The sequence below is a fragment of the Myiozetetes cayanensis genome, unplaced genomic scaffold, assembly GCF_022539395.1.
Source record: "Myiozetetes cayanensis isolate MyiCay16 unplaced genomic scaffold, myiCay2020 scf12, whole genome shotgun sequence".
Taxonomy (NCBI): domain Eukaryota; kingdom Metazoa; phylum Chordata; class Aves; order Passeriformes; family Tyrannidae; genus Myiozetetes; species Myiozetetes cayanensis.
In genome coordinates this window covers 18,411,426-18,425,138 of record NW_026086826.1, presented here as the reverse complement: position 1 = coordinate 18,425,138, position 13,713 = coordinate 18,411,426, and the positions used below count along the sequence as shown (strand labels likewise).

The 13,713-nt window shown below is 37.1% G+C and overlaps 1 protein-coding gene across 4 annotated transcripts in view; it reads right to left on the bottom strand.

The window, feature by feature from the left end:
* Positions 1-285: 285 nt before the first annotated feature.
* The window catches only part of SNX7 (sorting nexin 7), a 28,735-nt gene continuing 15,307 nt past the window's right edge, over positions 286-13,713 (bottom strand). The window contains exons 8-9 of one of the 4 annotated variants that reach the window (XM_050307515.1): positions 8,609-8,761; positions 286-7,018 (exon numbers count right to left, since the gene is read on the bottom strand). In XM_050307515.1, the coding sequence (XP_050163472.1) occupies positions 6,950-7,018; positions 8,609-8,761 (222 nt within the window). In that variant the 3' untranslated portion in view covers positions 286-6,949. Of the gene's footprint in view, positions 7,019-8,608; positions 8,762-10,489; positions 11,681-13,713 lie in introns of those variants that run through there. The other 3 variants (XM_050307516.1, XM_050307514.1, XM_050307517.1) reach the window with 3 other exon arrangements.

Here is a 13,713-nt window from a genome sequence, read left to right as displayed (position 1 = left end):
ACATGTAAGTACTGCAAACTAAAAACTTAATTAACAATACTTTAAACCTCATTAATCTTACAGAACATGTTTGGCATCGTTATGTACCATGTTGCCATCAGGTGACTGGCAAGATCTATTAATGTAATTAATGTATTAATGTAATCCTAAAGTCCTAGTTCTTGAAGACTACGTGAGGTAATTTTACAAGTACAAGAAATTACTCAAGAAAGAGAATATAAGAAGAATGCTAAAATACCAAAATACTTCTTAAAGTCTAAGGTACAGAATGATGACAAACTTTCCTTATTAAACTTTTTATTAAAATGGAGCTATTTTTACATATTTAAAATACTTTATATCCAAATTATGCTATATTTATGAAAAAAATTGTATGCAAATACATAAAAATATGTAAAATCAGAGCTAAGCAATAAAAAGTAATATATAGCATGTTCCAAAATGTATTTCAGGACTAGAATACCTGAGTGTTCAATAAGCTGGTTTTCTGCATTTCACTGATTTAAACAGTTAAATTTAATAATGTATCTGATCTCATATAAAGCACTTTGGTTGGGAGAAACTGCATGGAAAAGGCAGAGATCAAGCAGAGATATTACTCAAGGCCTGTCTTCAGAGTCTTCTTCCACATGAAGATCCACGGATTGAGATGCTAAGAAGGACTCCCATGTAGCAAGGCACTTAAAAAAACCAAACACACACATGTGAGTACAGCAGATAGATTTCTGTAAACTGTTAGCCAAGGAGAAAAGGAAGAAAAATAATATCAGAATACATACACGTTGTCACAAGCTGCTTTTGTGGGACTATGGTAAGAGCAAAATATGGTTTCCTAGGCAGCTCAGTGATATGCAAAATGTTAGCTAACATGCTGAGTGAGCTGTAAAGGTCACTTTTACATAATGACAAGCACACAGTGTGAGCATTGTAATTGTATGTTGTAGCATGGAAGATGCCAACATTAATTATGCTCCTCTTTAATCTCTCCCTTTAGTTACAGGCAAAGATCTCTTCCAAACAGAAAGCACATTGTCAGGCACAGTTCCCTTATAATCTCTGTGGATTCCTATTGTACACCAAATTTGCCCTCCAATTTAAATTAAACCAATTTTTTTTTCTAAATAAGGAGAGAATTCATTTTCCCCCTAAGTAATGGGAAAGAAATGGGACCAGAAAGGCAGGAGCTGGGAGTAGGGAAATCATCATCCTTACAAACAAGTGGCATTTCTCTCCTCATGGAAAAATGTATTTATAATTGTAAAAACTAATTTTTTTTAATTTGAAGCATCAAACCTGTAGGAAGCAAAATTAAAAAAAAAAACCCAACCCCCAAATGACTTCGGTTCAGTTTGGCTTAAACGAGTGTTGGCAGCTTGGCAAGCCATTCTAAATCATAGATTAGCGTTCAGAGCCCTGGCAAGGCTATCACTAGGTAACCCATAGTGAGCTGACACAGCACCAGGCTTCTACTGTTTCAAGTCTGTCAGTAGAACAGGGCAGGCAAATTCATGCAATAGTTTTCTTGTTCTGATGCTGTTGATAAAAAGCCCTTGAAATGGAAATGATCTAACAAAATTTTGACTTATACAGTCATACGTATTGTTCTAGACGTTGCAGCTTATTTACTACTTACTCTACATAGGTTTTTTTCATGAAGAATCTGTATTATTCACAATAAATAGGTCTTCTGAAATTTCTCAGGAAATACATATTAAAACCTGGATAGCACACTCCATTTATCTGAACTTTGAATTAAATCAGTACGCTGAAAACAGCATCATTCCCTAACTGAAATCTTTTGCCATAAGCTATTTTAGCCACAGCAATTTGCTAAGCCTGGCTACAGTGGAACATGTAGCATCCATCTGTCATTGCTTAGGAGACGTGGAAATTACACTGCTTGAACTTACAGCCACCTAACTCTGTTAGACATTTCTTGTGAATGACTTCCAAACTCTGCCATTAAATATGCAGATTTAATCATATTACACTGGGTCCTCGTAGAGCTGCATATCTGTGTGCAAGCTGATGAGTGGGAGGACCTGATAGTCACGAATAATGTTAAAGTATAAGCTCAAAGAGCAAAACAAAGAATACACACAGGATGACTGGAGCTGGGAGAATCCATGACGATAGAAGGATGCAGAACCAGGGATACCCATAAAATTATGGGTGGCAAAAGTAACAAGAAAAAGCAAACAAAAGTCAGCAGTGGTTTTGTCTCTGAAGGCATAAGAAAGTAGATGTGCGTCTGCAAGATAATGAGAGTGGTTAAAACAGCCAACTGAACTAAAAGAGCACAAAGAAAAAGTATGTGAGAGCTTATTCTTGCATAGGTTTTTGGTTGTTATCAGCCCTGTTAGAGATCATTCCTGTTATTCATATATTGTCCCCTAGACTATGAATACTATGAATCTACTCCCTCAATCTTTCTTTTCTGATCTTTCTGACAAAAGCCCCAACTAACTTGTGCTATTGCACACAACATTATGCTGCTGTTCAGAGTACATCTAATGTTTGAATTACTGTGAAAAAGAGAGGACTAACTGGATAAGATTCATGTGGAAATCTGCTTTCTTCATTGACTTCTTGAAGAAATGTTATTTCAAAATGGTACATCAGGGAGAAACAGTGAAGATACTGCTGGCATTAACGGTGAACTGCAAGTGGTGCAAACTGGTTTTTGACTTAAAAGGTCTTTTTGACCTTTTGTATAAAGCCTTTAAGGTTTGATCATTAGATTCTCCCATACTTCATGTGCCACTGTGGCACCTGAATCCATCTGAGATGCTTGAGCTGGAATGTGGCATCTTGGTTTTAAAATGTCAGTGAGGCAGGTGCTAGCAATGTGTCTTCACTGTGGCACTCAAACTCATCAGCTTCTGTTTGCTAGAGCCCAGCCTGGATTACCATCCTAGAAAGCTGCAAGGCACAGCTGTTTTCCTAGGCTTTTTCTAGGTATGGGACAAGAAAACATCACTTTTTATTGAAGAGTCTTTTGTTGGCAATGACAGATTTTTTTCCTGAACCACAGTTTAATTTATACCATGTAGCTCCATGTTTAGTCATTCTGTAATTTCAGTAATGTGAGTTAAAATACATATATCAGCACTGGCTGCACTGTGAAAATGGCTGTCTTATCTTTGCAACACTGAGCCAAACTGCACATGTTAAAATGCAATCACAGTATAGTGCTTAACCAAAGAGATACAATCTACTGAAGTCTTTCCAGACAAAGATGCAAAGCATTTTTTCACACAAGTTATTCAGTTTTTAATTCATCTCTGTTTATATAACCAAAGAACATTTTTCAAAATGTAAGAGGTGGCTCATTTCACTGTCAGACATCACAGTGCTGCTACAGCTGACAAGTTTTATAATTAACCATACCAAAACAAATCTAGGTCTCTGTGCCTCAGGCTCAAGCTTTTCATACTGTGAAGCATGAACTGCATAAACGACATTTTGTTAGTGATGTATACTTCAACATTATTACAGAGTGATTCTACTCCGTTCTCCTGGGAGGCTGAAAACAGAGATCTAAATAGAGGATCAGCCAGTTTTCACAAAGGATACAGAAAGGAAAAAAAAACAAAACAGAAAATCCAAACGGAGGAAATTAAATGTCTTTGCACAGGATTGAAATTCATAATCCAATTACTTGTAAAAGCCCAACGGAAGAAATAAAAAAGCCTAAATACACAAAATTAAATAGCAAGAGTTTAAATAAGGCTATTTTACCTGAAATATTCTGATTACTACTGCAGGACATGTGTCTATTCTGCAACATCAATCTTAGAAAAAAAAAATCAGAATTTTTTTCATATAGTACAATTGCATATATAAGTAGAAAGGAGATATGAAAACAGAACATGCAGTAAGGATGCTAGCAGAGGGAGTGTGTCACAGACCGTGTGTGTTTCTGTTCCAGTTCCCTGTTATCCATGGTTGATACCTTAAAAATACCCTTCATTCTGGCGTTTTTTGGAGTAGAATCTGAAAATGAAGCCTTGTTTGTGTCCAAGGCAGAAAATATTTTCATAATTTCTGGGTGCGAGGAAACAAAAAATAGAGTGCAGAGAAACAGTTATTACCACTATAAAAAATATCTTCCTAAAATTATTTAAAAGAAATTGTAATGGCTGAAGTGAACAAGGGTTCAAAGATGGATCCTGTCTTTGAAGCGACATGCACAGAAGACAAACGGACTCAGCCCTGTGGGAGCTTTTGAAAATCACATGAAGTTTGTTAGCTAAATTCCCAGGCATGGCTAAGGTAGGATGTGATCAACATGCATGAGCAGCTAACTCTGCTACACGACCAAATGACTAGTTAAATGCATCACTAGAGAGGCCTCTAGGGCAAGCAACAAATCTCATCTATTTTTCTACAGCTTTTACTAGATTGAGAGGTACATAAGGGCTTTGGAGTTAGTGGGAAGTTGCTGTAATCGGGCATGAGTATTGTTTTGCCCTAGTGAACCTTTTGGATCAATTCATGCCTGTACAACAATGTAGGTCACCGAAATAGACTAAATTATGCTTGAGATATTTAAGACAATCAGGAAATTATTTATATTTTTGGAAAAGAGTGAGGTGTGTCAATACCAACATGAATCTGACTATATCAAAGGTACCTTTAGCTTTTTATCTGATTAAGATGGAAAGGTTTAAAAGGATTAGTTTGACATGAGATAGATAAAATTAGATGCTACACTTTAAAACAAAGGTTTATCCATGCTCAACAAAAACCATATTCTTTCAATGCCAAAACTAACTTAAGTATCATCCTACATTAGGAAAAACCACCAGTCTTTCTGCATTTACTAGAGTGTCTCATGAGCAGTAAAAAGCCAAACTCATATTTGAGTTTGCTGGAATTATAATGTCTAGTTATCTTTGGATTGAGCTGCCACTTATTCCAGTGTTCTTCCTGAATAGAATAAGTTAACAAAGTTCTTTGCTGAGAAAAATTGAAGTATTTCTTTTTCTTTGATGCTGTAAATGTCCTAGTGACTCTAGTAAACACATGAGTAAAAAAGGAAAAATGTAGCATATGTTTAATTGTTTTTGCTCTTTGAAACCAGAGTTCAACATTGCCAGGTTTGGTTTCACTAGGTTGCACCAGGAACACTTCAAACACGCTACCTAAATACTACTGGCATCATCAACAACTTCGTATTTTGGTTATTGTAATGCTGCATCTTTAGAATATCTATACCTAAATTAATGAAAATACTCTTGGTGACAATCAGCTTTCTCAGCTGGTAAGCTCCACCCTGTGGACAGTTTGTGATTCCAGCTGTTTGGCAGATATCTCTTCTGGACTAAGGTGTCCAACAATAGTGTCATGCCTAAGGCATCAGGAAAAGGAATAAAATAAATGGTACAGTGTTAACTCATGCTGCATTCAAGAACTTTTCTCTGTAAGGCAAACAAATCAACGCTATTTAGTTCACAAATACAAGTAAAGTTCTGAACTTTTAAAAATCAAAGCCTTTTTATATAGTTTCAGAAAATCCTCCCTATTTTAGCTCTGCATTTACAGTTACTGTTAATGCAGTATTTTTTTGGCTTTAAGCCTTTGTGGAATACAGGTAGACTTAAGAATGTATTCAAATCTTTTCCAGAGCAACGAAAAGGAAGTAGAGAACTCTATGAACTCTTGAGACCAGCTACAGGAATGCCAAATGACTGGTCAGTCATGGTAATTTTTGGCTACTAAATTACATATTTAGATATATTATAATTAAACATGTACATTATCACAGGAAAGCTTTTATTTTCATAGGCCTGCACAGGAGCACTCTGTAAATTTGCGACACTGGGCTTTCATTTGTTGTCTTTGTTAGCACAGCATTGAGAGACACAAAGAGATTGGTGATTTCATGGCTGTAGAAACAAAGCAACACTTCTTATTCAAGTATATTAAATAGAAATAGTCAATAAACTGGAGGGCTACAGGAATGACTTCATTTGTTTTGAATTAGTAAAGCTGGAGAAATATAATTACAGGTAACACTTTAAAGTAGCACTTCATTAATGTGAACATTAATTCAGCTTAAAGAGACATACTCTTTAACGAGATACTCTTAAGACCTAAATGATGCTTGATAAGTTGACAGCAGAATCCTTAAGCAACTACAATTACAGAAAACCCCAAACAAATATAAGGTCATAGTCTTTTCCCATATTTTGACAAAGAGGAAAAAGCATTTCAGAAATTCTAGTCTACTTTGACACATTGCTATGTTGTATTTGATCACAATGACTTGAGTTTTATACAGTTTTGAAAGACTGGATTCTCTGCTGCAGAAGCCATCAGAAAATAGATGGCTGTCTCTCATTATTGTAGTTCTCAGAAATTTAAGGGATGCAGAAAATGACTCCTGGTTTGCTTGTACACCTGGGAAATGAAGTCAGCAAGGGGAATAATGAGGAGCACAGTGAAATGCTGCTGCAGAGAAGGGAATGGGATGCTGCTCATGGAGAGGCAAGAATAGGAGTTTAACTTAGGGTAGGGGGGAGTTGTGTAAAGGAGGAGAAGCAGGTAGTGACTTAGTTAGAAAGCAGGAGGTGATTCCTCACAGGAGATGGAGAGAAGAGCCAGGCAACTGAATCACATCCATGGCATCCACGGTGCCTGGGAAAATGCACAGAATGTGCTTTGAGAAATAGAAAAGGTAAGAAATGAAGGATGCTACAGCAAGAAAAGGCTTAGTAAGCATCAAATGGTGCATCAAAAGTCTGAATGAGTAACTTCAGACATGTGAAAGAATGTTAATGATGCAAGTAATGACTGAAAAGAGAAAAACACAGTAAAAGGAACTGTGTTTGTGCGTAAGTTTAATGAGTTAGACTCAAACCCTTAAGGCAGGATTTTGTTTCCTACTGAAAGCATAAAAATAATATTCTTCTTCCCAGGTTTCTGAGATTCCCTTCCTGAAGTTTCACTTCCAAACAGCAGGAGCAGATGCCAGAGCTTCTTTTACTGCTCCTTTCAGGAGTGCATTGCACACCTGTAATTTTAATAGAAGGGCATCTGACAGTAATGAGTAATCACTTCTCCAATAATTAACCATCAACATTAACCACAGGTTTCAGATAAATATGTATTTTAGATCAAAACTCCCAATTGAAATATTAATTTTATCAAATTCTCTTGAATGTCAGGATTAAAATAATGATTTTCTGATAAAACAGAGATATTGGTAATCCCTCGTGTTGCAAACAAGGAGTGATACAGTTAGCACAGTGTTGTCTGTTATTGCAACTGCTGCAGTAAGGTAAGGTGGTTTTTTTCTAAAATATAGATCTACTGAAACAGTAAACCCATTTTATGCAGATTTCAATATTCCAGAAAAGCACAAAGAATCATGTCTCAGTATAAACCAATTTGTCCAGTATTTCAGAGGCTATTTAAGAAGAACCATCAGCAGTTACAGAAATAGCTGAATCATTTTCTGCAGTTTGTGGCTAAAATAATAATTTCATGTACAATATGAGCTTTGGTGTTCTGAATTAAACTTCTGATTCAGCAAAAAGCATTTCTAGACAGGAAAAAGACACAAATAATTATTTTTGAGTTTTAGCTAACCATTCATAAACAAAATATTCCAATATATTCAGCACTGGTTTAGCATACCTATTGCTGCTATAGAAGTCAGAGACCATCAATAACTGAAGACAATGTGAGAGGATGCCAAAAATTTGCTGCCTGATTTCAGAAAATATTTTGATCTTAATTTGTAACAACAGATTGTCAATGTCCATGCATCTCACAGACTGCATGATAATTAATTAGACTTGATGATCAAGAGCTCTGTCTTTTCAATTATGTTTTACAAAATGCTTTGTAAAATCAGGGCACTGCCATTGGCTAATGGGCGATCCATAAAAGGTTCAGACTACAGGACTGGAAGTTACGGATATCGAAATATATCTGCAAAAAATACTAATTTATGATTAATAGATGGCTTAGTGTATTCCATTTTTTCCCTAAAATAAGGAGAAATTCTTTAAAAAGCTTCAAGACATCTGGGATATTTTCAAAATGCGCATTTCAATCAACAGCGTGTTCCCCATGAGAAACTTCACAGAATGCTTAATGTATTTAGTTGTATGTTTTCAAGTTCTCCTTCTTAGTATATATGCTTGTAAATGGAAATTCTTACCAAGAATATTACCCGTGGCATTAGAGCTGAAAATAAAAATCTGACAGAATAACATTGAAACGTTTTCCTCACACAGGATCATTTACACAGGTTTGAGCCTTCCAGAGGGCTTCTTCATGCAGTTACAGCAAAACGTTTCCAAATAGCAGCTGACATTGAACCGAAAAATATGTTCCAAATTGTTGTGGTTAATAAAACAAGAGTGCCCTCTGTCGATGATGAACTCAGGATCAACCACTTGGGCACAAATAAAATACATTTTGCTTGAAATGTGTCAAATTTAAGGATAACTGCCTCCCTCTTTCCACAAAAGGTGATTCTGAAGTTAACAATGTTCGAACTAAAATGCAAAAAATTCTCTTTACAGACAACCCATGGACTTTTTCACTGAAATAATCAATGAAAAACTAACATTGCTATGAGAAACAGTTTTACCTCTTCATAAAAACGGAGATTATTTTCAGCCACATTAGTGAATGTTGATCTCATATCACACTGCATGTTCTGCTTCCACCTGTCCCAATCCGCTTTCAGAGCATTGTTGGCACGTTCAACTTTGTCTTCCAGTTTCCCAATCTCTTCTGAGAACTACATATTAATTGTAAACATTAAAAAAATTAGAAAAATCACCATTTCCAAAATTATTGAAATCAACTGATTGTAGTGGAGACAAACAGAACTGCAAAAGCAAGGTTTGTATTTAACTTAGCACAAAAAATCATATTGAAATATCATTCCTAATGAATAACTCACTATAATTTTTGAAATATTAATAACAAAAATTCTAGACCAGAATTCAAGTGTTCCTGAAGATTTTCTTATTGGCTGAGAAGTTACAGCCTCTGGCACCTCTTCACTAGCCCTTGACAGTAATGCATCTAAAAAGTAAAATATAGAGGGCTTTACTGAAGCAGAATCAACTGTACAAATTAGATTTGACCAGGAAAAATGAGAAAACCCTGACAGAACCTTTGATAACCTCAGGAGAAACCAGAATGGGGAGAAGACAGAAGACATCAAAAGCACAGCCTTTCTGATTTCTTGCCTGTCACATTGTAATCTTTTTTTGTGGAACCATATGAGGGAAAAAGAAATACAGAAGTGGAGAAAGAAATTAAACCACAGGACTTCAACAGAGAAGAAACTCTTTTACAATGATCCAGGATCCAAAACCTCGATGGTCAGTCTACAGATGTTACTGGCTTCTAATTACTGAAGATGCACAGAGTGACTTTACAGCTAATGGCATGAGTAAGTGGACAGCGGCCCTCTCTTTAATGAGTTTTGTAGTCTTCTCAGTAATGTTGTTACCTATTGTCATTTACTAATCAGCAGTGTCAGTTCTGGCTGGCACCCAGTCACAGAACTAGATACATCTTCTGTAGCTACAGTGCAAATTCATCTGCTGCAACTGCAGAGCAACTGTGGAGCAGGAGGGGTCAGGCAGGAGCATCACCAGTAAGGAACATCAAGCAGAAAATTTAATTCCTTTTATTGCTTCCATTGCAACTCAGATCACATACACCACTTCTTCCTTGTGTTCTGCTATCAGGCAAATAATCTTTTTCCTCATACACCACCTGTGTAAACTTGGATAGCTACTCGTGCTTTCTGCAGAGATGATGTTTTCAATGATAGGAAGTTCAGGATTCCAGGATTAACTTCCAGGAATTTCTTTTGTGCTCTTCTTCTGTGTTCTTCTACTGGCAGAACACAGAAACATCAAAATTCAGAGCAGGATGTGGAAAGTCTTGGTGCACAGCCTCCTGCTTGAACCATGCGGGGGGAACAGGGATCCAAGTGCAACAGCAGTGCTGCCATCAGACACAAACTAAGCTGCACTGCCTGAAATGGTCACAGAACCTGGATCCCTTTCAGTTTGACATACTAGAATCCTTCAACTCTTAAAAAGCCAGAAACTCCTTTGCTAGTAAAACTGAAAAATTCATCTGAATGGATGTTTTCCACATTCCATAATAAACATTTTTAGTTAGACTTGATTTCTACACTGATTTTCTTTGGCACACTTCTAGATTAATGAAATACCGGTTATTAATCAAGAACAAAATGCAAAATATTATTTCTACTTTACTGAAAAGCCCAAGTTCAATTACCTAGCCAGACCAGTAATCAAGCTACAGACAAGGGTAATTTCAACTACCAACTCTGTATTCAAAATGAAAAAGTTAATCCAAAGTTTAAATGTGGGGGAATTACCTTTAAAGGAATTATAGGCAACTATATTTGGTATTTTGAGCATGTCCCATGCTAATTGCTTTTCCTTCAAAGACCGAAAAATGAATGCACACAGAATACTGAAAACAGTGACATTTTTATGATGATTTAGAGTAGGAAAGGCAGTTGAATCCATTTTCTGCTTTTGCAAAAAAAAAAAAGTTCCTCTATGGGAATGCACTGGGTCTACACACAAAAAGAACTTCTCCAACTTAGTAGTCCTGGCTCCAGCAGCTTCCCCTTATCTCATTCTTTATATCTCTAAGTAATTTATTTTACAGTTTGTTTTTGTCTGTCCTTTTCTAGGAACTACGAATTTCTCCCACAGTGTAGTCCCAGTGTGACATAGATGGGCAAACTCTGTTCTACATTCCTGCCTGGACATGCAGTTTAAACATCCCCCTCTAAAGCCCCAAAGAAACCATGTGTTGTATGAAGGCAAGGGTCTGACTTAAGATCTAGGGGCAGCATTATGCTGTCATCATCTCAAGTAGAGAGGTTTAATATCTACTTTTTGAAAATGAAAAAGAAACATAAATGCTACCCTCTTCAGCTGCCATGACAGCAGAAATCAAAGAAGAATGGCTTGATCTTATAAAAACATCTACCTAGTGTGTTCCTCACTTACAAAGTGTAAATTGTTACAATTTATCCTGCAAATTAAATAGGATTCTGAATCCATTTTCTTACATTGATCTCACCGAGGCAGCTAGTGTGAGAAATTGAATCTCACATCAGTGATCACCAGAGAAGGACAGCACAGTGCTCATCAGATATCAGACCATGGGACAGGAAGGTGGGAGCCAGACATTGTTAGGGCAGAGTGCCACCAGATGTGAAGAATGTGACCTGTAGCCAGAGACCTGGCCCAATAGCCAAATTACCTGGTGACACAGCATTTTATACTACCTCACTATGCAAAATAGCATGAATTTCTATCTGCTACATGAATTAATCATACAGCTTTAAATTAATCCTTTAGCCTGGAGTTAAAACACAAGCTATACTCAGAATGTAATAGATTCAGCATTTCATCTCTTTACTACTCAGTTTAAAGCCTGAATCCTTAAGTTAGCATTTAATACTTATCTGGTTCTGTCAGAACACATTATACCAACCTTTTGTCATAATTACTATCAGCACTAGTGGCAGTACTAAAAGTGCTAAAAATATCCAAACCACAGAGGGATACACGAGCATTGCTGGGTAGCCTTCAGAATGGAGCATGGGAGCGATGGAGCAGCATATCCCAACAACTTTACAGCCAGAGCTCTGGAGGTAAGAAAGGTCTAGATAAGCAAGAGGGTACCAAAGTCCTCCCAAATATCTCTGTCAGAGCCTGTATCCAAAATCACAGTATTCAGAACATCCATACCCTAAACAACTGCCGCCTTCATGGACCAAATTTTGGAGCGGGAGACATCTTTTTCGGTTTTTAGCAGCACCACAAGCAGCTTCCTAAAGGCCAGATTGCAGAAGCACAGCTCAAGAAAACTTTTATTTTTTTCCCAGACAATGAGGTTAATGTCCCATAAGGTTTAATTTGCAATTCCAGCCTATTTCATCTGCACTGACCTTGGGGATGTTTTACATTCTTCTGCTGTACAAGCTCCTGTTTGTTAAATCATTTAATGTTTGCCGTGACCAATGCTAAAGATCTCACAGCCTTTTATCAGCTCTAATGACAGTCTGAGTCTCCTTATCTGTGGTGGAAATGTACTTCAAATGAGATTAGAGTTCATGCCACTCATTGTCAGCAAAATTTCTGGCTACTAGATTGCACTGACAAGTTCAATCTGACATCTATGAGATCATTAGAAGCTACAGGAGTTCTGCTTAGGAATAGAAATGGGCAAAGATATCCAAACTCAGTGTTTGACACCAGTTCCAATAACAGTGCCTGTGTTATGACCACCTATTATTTTGAAATCAGTTTGGTTAGAAATGTCAGAAAAATGTTTCAACACATAATACAAATTAAAAAATAGTAAAAAATTTACCAAGAAAACAGTTAAAAGTCACTTGAATGGTTAAAAATACAGTACAGCATTCTCTCTGACCAAACTATCCTTACTAGAAAAAGCCTTCAGCTTCTAATTAAGAAAATGTCTTCAGGATACAGCTGCCACTCAATTAGAGAACACAGAATTTTATTATCAGATTAAACTAACAGACATCTGTTTTACTGCTTTTGTGAGACTGCAAGGAGAATCAGGCTCTCAGAAACAGGATTCTCTGAAATGAGTAAAAAACAGAGGGATTGAACAGATAAAGCAAAGGTCTGAACACCTGGGTAATCTCCCTGTCCAAAGGCTTTACCAAAACTGCAAATGCAGATATTGAAACATAGAAACAGTGAAAAAAGATAACTTTGGGCAAGCTGATCTCAGAATCCTCCTGGAAGCAAGTACAAACCACTGTCAGTATCAAATCAACATGGTGTGATGAACACTGTGCTAAAGTAAAAATATTCCTTGATTTGTAACAGTTCAGGAAAAAGGTAATACATGCCCCTTGCCTGAGGACTCCATCAGATTATAACAGGAATACATCCTGAAAAGACCATGTCCTGCCATGCAATGTTCTCTTTGGTGGACAGCAATGACACTGGCTGCTAAACAAGCTGCATGAAACTGGAATTCATCACTGAAGGGACCTGCCATTGCTACCCTGTTCCCAGCCTAGGGGACTTCTCCAGCATTTTATAAGAGCTTCAAACTTTAAACCAAGGAAAAAGGACAGGAGAAGAAGCAAAGGAAGCAAAGAAACAAAAACAGATTAGAGAATACAGAGGCATACACTGCGCTAAAAGGACATTATTTAGGCCTGACAGTTTAACAATCAAGAATTTTAAAAATGCCAATACTCTTCTCAGAAGTTGCTTTTAATTGGCTCACTGACCCTTGCTGATGGTTTTGGGGATGCCTGTCCCAACAGGCTACCAGTTACAGTCTGACTTCACTAGAATGAATGAAGTGTCATACTGGACTTAAAATGCAGAACGTTTCATTTAAAATAAGCTCAGTGAACAACTCTGCTGATTCTAACCACCTCCTCTCCCTCTCCTACATCAATGGAGCAGCAGCTACAAGAGCACTGCAGCAAGCCTTACTTTCTTTTAACTCCAAGTGTGGAAGCAAACGGAAATGCTAAAAATACTCTGCGATACAGTCTGTGTTGACAAAACACAGTGGTCGCCCACTATGACCAGCCTTTCTCTCCAGCAGCCCATCTACCCAAGTGCTGCATCCTTCTCATGAGTGCCTTTGCCTGGCACACACAGCTACAAAGGATTATTGTAGAGA